At 43.1% G+C, this 8,580-nt stretch overlaps 1 protein-coding gene across 1 annotated transcript; it reads left to right on the top strand.

The window, feature by feature from the left end:
• Positions 1 to 2,302: 2,302 nt before the first annotated feature.
• Positions 2,303 to 8,038, top strand: hspa5 (heat shock protein 5). Its single transcript, XM_041193219.1, has 10 exons — positions 2,303 to 2,399; positions 3,038 to 3,192; positions 3,276 to 3,507; positions 4,266 to 4,400; positions 4,944 to 5,056; positions 5,208 to 5,362; positions 5,443 to 5,678; positions 6,226 to 6,463; positions 6,577 to 6,744; positions 7,140 to 8,038. The coding sequence occupies exons 2-10, from the start codon at positions 3,080 to 3,082 to the stop codon at positions 7,700 to 7,702; spliced, it is 1,953 nt and encodes a 650-aa protein (XP_041049153.1). The 5' UTR covers positions 2,303 to 2,399; positions 3,038 to 3,079; the 3' UTR covers positions 7,703 to 8,038.
• Positions 8,039 to 8,580: the final 542 nt, after the last annotated feature.

Here is an 8,580-nt window from a genome sequence, read left to right on the forward strand (position 1 = left end):
AACACCTGGTAAAACTCAGCAGGTCTGACAGCATCTCCAGAGAGGAATACAGTTGGGGGGCGGGGGGGGGACAGGTAAAGCATAGCGGGCCAGTGATGAGTGGAGATTGCCAAAAGATGTCAGAGACAAAAGGACAAAAAGGTGTTGACAGTGGTGATATTATCTAAGGAATGTGCTAATGATGAAATTAAGGGTAGAAAGCAGGACAAGCAAGGGACAGATAGCCCTAGTGGGGGTGGGGTGAGGGGGAAGGGATCGAAAACGGCTAAAAGGTAGAGATTAAACAATGGATGGAAATACATTTAAAAATAATGGAAATAGGTGGGAAAAGAAAAATATATATAAATTATTGGAAAAAGGGGGTGGGGATGGAGAGAGTTCATGATCTAAAGTTGTTGAACTCAATATTCAGTCCGGAAGACTGTAAAGTGCCTAGTCAGAAGATGAGGTGCTGTTCCTCCAGTTTGTGTAGAGCTTCACTGGAACGTTGCAGCAAGCCAAGGACGGACATGTGGGCATGAAAGCAGGGTGGTGTGTTGAAATGGCAAGCGACAGGGAGGTCTGGGTTTTGCTTGCGAACAGACCGAATGTTCTGCAAAGCAGTCACCCAGTCTGCGTTTGGTCTCTCCAATGTAGAGGAAACCGCATTGGGAGCAGCGAACGCAGTAGATTAAATTGAGGGAAGTGCAAGTGAAATGCTGCTTCACTTGAAAGGAGTGTTTGGGCCCTTGGACAGTGAGGAGAGGGAAAGTAAAGGGGCAGGTGTTGCACCTTCTGCGGTTGCATGGGAAGGGGTTGAGGTGTAGGAAGTGATCAAAGAATGGACCAGGGTGTCCCAGAGGGAACGATCCCTACGGAATGCCGCTAGGGGGAGTGAAGGTAAGATGTGTTTGGTGGTGGCATCATGCTGGAGTTGGCGGAAATGGCGGAGGATGATCCTTTGAATGCGGAGGCTGGTGGGGTGATAAGTGAGGACAAGGGGGATCCTATCATGGTTCTGGGAGGGAGAGGAAGGCGTGAGGGCGGATGCGCGGGAGATGGGCCGGACACGGTTGAGGGCCCTGTCAACCATCGTGTGTGGAAATCCTCGGTTAAGGAAGAAGGAGGACATGTCAGAGGAAGTGTTTTTGAAAGTGGTGTCATCGGAACAGATGCGACGGAGGCGAAGGAACTGAGAGAATGGGATGGAGCCCTTACAGGAAGCGGGGGTGTGAGGAGCTGTGGGAGTCGGTGGGCTTGTAATGGATATTGGTGGACAGTCTGTCACCAGAGATTGAGGCAGAGAGGTCAAGGAAGTGTCAGGCACCTGACTGCGGGTGTACAACATTATGAGGGGCATAGACAGGGTAGATAGAAAGAAACTTTTGCCCTTAGTGGAGGGGGAGGGGGAGGGGGAGGGGAGGGGGTGGGGAGGGGGTCAATAACCAGGGGGCATAGATTTAATGTAAGGGGTAGGAGGTTGAGAGAGGACTTGAAGAAAACTATTTCCACCCAGAAGTATCTGGAACTCACTGCCCGGGAGGGTGGTGGAGGAAGGAACCCTCACACTATTTAAGGGGCATTTGGGTGAACACTTGAAAAACGCCAGAGTGCTGGAAAATGGGATTAAGAGTAGATGATTGGGGGGGGGGGGGGGGGGGGGGGGGGGCTGGACTGGACACCACGGGCCGAAGGGCCTCTTGCCGTGCTGTAAAACTCTTGGTCAGAGGCCATTCTCAGACCGAGTGACAGATATTGGAGTGAATTTCATCGTCAGAAACTGAAACCACACTAGGACCAGCGCCAAGACCGCATTCACCGCAACACCACCGGGGCAGGGAAAAAAAACTTTCGACCGCTCACTCAGAAGGCGAGACCATCTGGCTCCGCAGACGCGGGCTGCAACCGTCGGTCAGCCGCTGAAGATTCCAGAACCCGCCAGGGCCCCGCGGAGGTGCAATGACGCAACACGCACGCAACCGCCCGTTGGCGGGAGGGGAGGGGGGGGGGGGGAAGGGGCGGAGTAAGGAAGGCCCCCCACACAAATTGATTGACGATAGGTCGACTCAATGGCGACCGGAGCTCGGGCGCAAGTCGGCTTGCCATTGGGCCGGGACTGTTCGAGGTCTGCCCAATAGCCGCAAGCCTTGACGGAGAGGGGGCGGGCTCCCTTGCCCCCCTCCCTCCCTCCCCTCTCTCTGACGAGTCCGCCGAAAGCCCGTACGTGTCACCCTCCGGAGTGGCCAGCATGGTCCCGCTAGCCAATCAGCAGCCTCCAACGCAAGGGCCACCGACCAATCGCAGCGCTCCACGACGGGGAAGTCAGGAACCTATATAAAGGCAGGAGCGGCCGCGTCGCCGGCACCAGATTTGTGAAGCTGACAGTAGGAGAGATTGGCAGGGAAGCTGTTAATTAGCGGGTAAGGATGTCTTTTTAGGCGGCAAATAGGTCCATACTCAGGGTGGCGGGGTTAATGGGGAGCGGCCTGATTTAGTTGTTGCGATGTGTGAAGGGAAGGGAGGGGAGGGGAGAAAGTGAAGGGGATCCGGGATCGCACAAGGGGGGGGGCCGCATGGCAGCTGCTCACCTCCCCATGTTAATTGGCTACTCGCTGGGTCTGAGAACAAAAGTGTGGGATTAATAGGATTATAATTAACTCATAATTTTCTGCCTTAATTTTTAATTCTCCCCCTCCTCCCCCGGTTCGTGTGTAGAATCTATTCGGCGATTAGATTGCAGCTGGGTTGGTAAGGGGGAGGGGGAGGGGGAGGTGGGGGGTTAGTGTGAGCTGATAGAAAATGGCTTCCGGGGCCACTGGTTCACTTTGGCTGTCCTCTGCTGACTCTTTTTTTTTTAAAAAAAAGGGATTCGCCTTTGTTAGCGTTTCAAAAGCTTACGCGCTTCAACTTCTTACTTTCCCCTACTAGCTGTTAACTTTACACTGGGAAGGATTATGTAACTCTGGCTGCGAATGATTGTTTATAGCGTCAGTGTTAAATTAAATCTGATGTAAAAGTTAGTTGACTTAACTTTCCTCTTTTTTTTATTTATATATAGGGATTACCTATCAATCACTGGAGAAAAGGGCACAATCGCACAATGAGAGGATATTTGCTTCTACTGCTTGTCAGCAGTGTCTTTGCTGATGAAGATGATAAGAAAGAAAGTGTAGGTACTGTGGTTGGGATTGATCTTGGTACTACTTACTCCTGGTAAGTTTGAGATTATTAAGGTGGTTCTGGAAATTTAATTTTTTTAAAAGGAATAGTAATATGACATGCTTTTCTCTTTGTAGCGTTGGTGTCTACAAAAATGGACGTGTGGAAATTATTGCTAATGACCAGGGAAACAGAATCACTCCATCGTATGTGGCCTTCACATTGGATGGAGAGCGTCTGATAGGTGATGCTGCAAAGAACCAGCTGACCTCTAACCCAGAGAACACAGTTTTTGATGCCAAGCGTCTTATTGGACGAACCTGGAATGACCCAGCAGTACAACAAGATGTCAAATACCTACCTTTTAAGGTAAAACTATGGTGGTGTTTTCCCATTGCTAGAAATATGGGTTTTCATAGGCATGTAGCCATTTTCTAGGTCTCTTGTGTTGATTTGGTTTTAACCAAATTCAGATCTGGAAGTGCGTGCATGTGTTCATATATGATCTAAATTTCAATCAAAAGCTCTAATTTGTAGAATGTTGAGCAATTAGATTTTTAATATGTTTTAATCTGGTGTTGATGTAAAGGGAGCCTTCAGTTTGCCATGATTTAGTGATAGGTAGCATTCTTATCAGAGCAGGTTGTATTTTGAGACATGATCATATAATACAAACCACTGCAGATGTTGGAAATCTGAAGTCAAAACAAAATGCTTAGCTGGTCAGGCAGCATCTGTGGAGAGTTTGTTTCAAGTTAATATTTCATCAGCACAGTTGATGCTTTTTTTTCTTCCCTGATGCTGCCTGACCCAAGTATTTCCAACACTTGTCCATTCATATTTCATACTTAGAATGTACAATGTAGGCTAATGGTTCAGACAAGATGTAAAACTGAGTCCTTGTCTGCCTCTTGTTTCTTGAGGTAACAAGTGAGAAGTTTTTTGGAGCAGGCAAGTTTCAGTGGTGTTAATGAACACTCAAATAATTCATTTGATCATATATGATGTGTGAAATTTGGCTGTGGCATTTCAAAACATAATTCATTGGATTTGAGTTCCAAGAATGATTTAGGGTGCTGTACAAATGCAAGCTTTTCTTATCCACTTCTGACTTCTTTAAAATTTAGGTCATTGAAAAGAAGAACAAGCCCCATGTCCAACTTGACGTCTCTGGTGAAGTCAAAACTTTTGCGCCAGAGGAGATTTCTGCAATGGTGTTGACCAAGATGAAAGAAACTGCTGAGGCTTACCTTGGCAAGAAGGTATTTCCAGTAGATGTCTCAGTTTATAACCTAAATAGACACATACATGTTTGCACTGTGATCTCCACTTTATCATTATATGTAAAGCTACTCATGTTGCATCCTGAAGCAAATTCAAACTGTTCAGGAGGCTCCTCAACTGGACAACAGATCATTTCAGCATTTTCCTACCTACTGAGATTTTGTATTTGAAAACCACTAGCAAATGCTGCAGGTACAATACTTGCAAAGCTTGTGGAAACTTGATAGGCCCAAATGTTTAAGGAACTTGACCCCAATTTGAGCTTGTTCAATAAAGATATGGAATTATAATTGACTGAATATTGTTAGTCGCACCCTGCTTGAGGGGATTGGCTTGATGATCTGTCCTTGCCAATTGACTTTGTGTTGCCTTTCCATGATAATCAATTAAGTTGCTACATGTCTTAATATCTCATTGGCTGAGTGGAGCTTAAAACATCCCTGGCACTTGTAAAACCTCTCAACTGAAACTTCACACACTACCTGTTATTTGGTAAAATAACTTCATTTGACTTTCTGTAGGTTACCCATGCTGTAGTGACAGTGCCAGCTTACTTCAATGATGCTCAACGACAAGCTACAAAAGATGCTGGCACTATTGCTGGCTTGAATGTCATGAGGATCATCAATGAGCCGTGAGTATTTTCACTGGCATTATTTGCTATAGTAAATGTTGAATGACCTACTGTGTTTCAGACTAGTCATGTAATGGTGAGAATACTCCATTCTCTTCAAACATCCAGTGTTTGAAAAACTTAATTTTGACTGTTTCCCTTGTCTCTACAGAACTGCTGCTGCAATTGCCTATGGATTGGACAAGCGTGAGGGTGAAAAGAACATTCTGGTGTTTGACCTTGGTGGTGGTACTTTCGATGTGTCACTGCTTACTATTGACAATGGTGTCTTTGAAGTAGTTGCTACAAATGGAGACACTCATCTGGGTAAGAAAATACATAGTTACATATACATCTTTATTTTGCCTGTTAGAATTTGATAATTGAAACAAATGTTTTTTAATTAGGTGGTGAAGATTTTGACCAGCGTGTGATGGAGCACTTCATGAAGTTGTACAAAAAGAAAACCGGAAAAGATGTCCGGAAGGATAACCGAGCCATTCAGAAGCTTCGCCGTGAAGTTGAAAAAGCCAAACGTGGTTTGTCTGCCCAACATCAGGCTAGAATTGAAATTGAATCGTTCTTTGAGGGTGAGGATTTCTCTGAAACTTTAACACGTGCAAAGTTTGAAGAATTGAATATGGTGAGTAAATACTCTGAATTTGGCTCTTGTTTAGTTCCAATCTAAATCAACAGTTGGACAATCCATTTTTAGTTGAAGTTTGTTCTTTGGACAGTGGTAACATTGAAAAATACATGAATAATATTTTGATGCTGAAAATTGCAGTAATGAAAGCAAGCCACACTGAAGATTGACTTCCTCCTATTTTAAGGCAGGGACTGAAAGTTGTCATCTCATAATGTATTGCATTGTCTTATGTACAAGACAGAACACTAATTTGGCAACGATGGGGGACTTGTGTAATCAATTACTCCTGTCTATTGAAAAATGAGTGTATCTGAGTTGGTTGATTACGTGGGACTTGAATAGTGTTCATAATTCTTGATGGAGAATTTAGACCATTACTGTACAATTGATAATTTGGTCATGCTTGCTTAATTACATTTTATTTCATTATAGAATAAAGCTTGCTATTTTCAGTTCTTTGAAAACTAAGATGCAAAACTAAATGCATTCAGTCAGTGACAGTAAGGCAGACTAAATATCCTCTTGACTTTCTTGCCAACAGGATCTCTTCCGGTCGACCATGAAACCTGTGCAGAAAGTGATGGAGGATGCTGATCTGAAGAAAACCGAAATTGATGAAATTGTCCTTGTGGGTGGTTCCACTCGTATTCCTAAAATTCAGCAGCTGGTGAAGGAGTTCTTCAATGGCAAGGAGCCATCTCGTGGAATAAACCCTGATGAAGCTGTGGCATATGGTGCAGCAGTACAGGCTGGTGTCCTATCAGGAGAGGAAGATACTGGTAAGTGCCAGGGATTGTAGAAGTGTGGGTGTGCACAAGATTAACTTCTTGACTTCACTGATTCCAAAATTAATTTTGTTTCCTAATTGCTTTCTTCTTGGATCTAAAATTAGGTGATCTTGTTCTTCTGGATGTTTGCCCCCTGACTCTTGGAATTGAAACTGTTGGTGGTGTCATGACCAAGCTAATCCCACGTAACACAGTGGTCCCAACCAAAAAGTCTCAAATATTCTCAACTGCTTCTGACAACCAACCTACTGTAACCATTAAGGTGTATGAAGGTAGGTTGCAGCTTGATTTATCCTTGCCAGTTTTTTTTTTTTTTTTTGTCACATTGATCCTGCTGACAGAATTCTACAAGGAACTGTTGCCTTTCTATTCATTCCAGTGTGTCTATCAAAGGAATGGTGCTGAACTGATTTGTAGCAGGCATTGAGCCATATTAAGGCTTAACTGACTAAATTCTAGCTTTTATGCTAGCCATCTTTTGTCATACTTAAAATGCAAGTTAATTGGAGTTCCATGATCTTTGTGGATTCCTGTAAATTTAGACTGCAGTGAACTTTACCACTTTAAGTACAAACTGCTCCATGTGGTTCAATGTATAAAACTTTTAACTTTTTGAAAACAACTTTAGCAATGCAACATAAGGCTTACATTGTTCTTGCCTTTGTAGGTGAGCGTCCACTGACCAAAGATAACCATCTTCTTGGTACCTTTGATCTAACCGGTATTCCTCCAGCACCTCGTGGTGTTCCCCAGATTGAAGTAACATTTGAAATAGATGTAAATGGAATCCTACGTGTTACAGCTGAAGACAAAGGCACTGGAAATAAAAACAAAATCACCATTACAAATGACCAGAACCGTCTGACCCCAGAAGAAATTGAGAGGATGGTGACTGATGCAGAGAAATTTGCTGAAGAGGATCAAAAACTTAAAGAACGTATCGATGCCAGAAATGACCTAGAAAGTTATGCTTATTCTCTGAAGAACCAGATTGGTGATAAAGAGAAACTTGGAGGTAAGCTGTCAACAGAGGACAAAGAAACTATAGAGAAAGCTGTGGAGGAAAAAATTGAATGGCTTGAAAGTCACCAAGATTCTGACATAGAAGACTTCAAAGCTAAGAAGAAGGAACTTGAAGAGATTGTTCAGCCAATTGTTAGTAAGCTGTATGGAAGTGCAGGTGGATCCCCTCCAGAAGAGGAAGAGGAGACTGAAAAGGATGAGTTGTAATCAAAGGACCCTTTAAAATGTTAATTTTGTAAATAGTGGACTGTTTCGGAAAGAATTATCTGAATGACAAGGACTTAATTCTTGAATGTATGTGCACAATTTTCACTTGAGTGGACTGAACATTCTAAAAGGCTCAGTACTTTCCATTGCAGTTTCAGCATGAACTATCCAGAAGGAGAACTGGATTGGGAGATATCAGTTGTCAAGGGTATGAATACAACGTTCTCCAAGTACACAACACATTTTTCTATTTATTTGAAATCCCTTGTTTGGTCTGTGTAAGTGTAGAAAACATTTTCTACTGTATTGACCAATAAATGTTATGTTTGATACAAACATTTCCTTGTCTTAAGGATGTAGATATTTGAAAAAGTGCTGTGTCTAAAATATGTCCTGCTGTTCAGGGTATGAAATTAATATTTGCTCTGGTAGTGTTCACTTGAATTCCACATGTACCATTTATACTATTTTTAAATGGTATATGCATAAGGCATATTGACTTGAATGGGATGAGAGGATTTATTCTGTACCACTAATTGATTAAATCAATGACGGTCTTTATACCATTTAATGTTTTGCTCTGAATTAAACTTGTTTAGAAAAGTCTAAACCAGGATGTATTTCAAATACAAGATACTGAATTGCCCAACTTTTTTCCAACAAAACAACCTGCAGTGCACAACCTGCAGTAATAAAGCACAAGTACATCAAAGTTGGATGAACTTGACTACTCAATTAGGTTTGCTCATTGACTGTTTAATTTGTTAGATTTCTCAATGTTGAACCTTGTGTCTTGCCTGAAGTATATAACACGTGTGGAACAAATTGAGGTAAGTGCATTATTTCTGCACAAGTTATTTTCACCTTACAAACTTGAA

This window comes from Carcharodon carcharias, chromosome 8 (genome assembly GCF_017639515.1).
Source record: "Carcharodon carcharias isolate sCarCar2 chromosome 8, sCarCar2.pri, whole genome shotgun sequence".
NCBI classification, from domain to species: Eukaryota; Metazoa; Chordata; class Chondrichthyes; order Lamniformes; family Lamnidae; genus Carcharodon; species Carcharodon carcharias.

Bases quoted from the DNA above. Each gene is read 5' to 3' on its own strand.
- hspa5 (XM_041193219.1), top strand. From the start codon at position 3,080: ATGAGAGGATATTTGCTTCTACTGCTTGTCAGCAGTGTCTTTGCTGAT. The intron at 3,193-3,275 runs GTAAGTTTGAGA...TTCTCTTTGTAG, and splicing joins CTTGGTACTACTTACTCCTG to CGTTGGTGTCTACAAAAATG. The intron at 5,057-5,207 runs GTGAGTATTTTC...TTGTCTCTACAG, and splicing joins ATGAGGATCATCAATGAGCC to AACTGCTGCTGCAATTGCCT.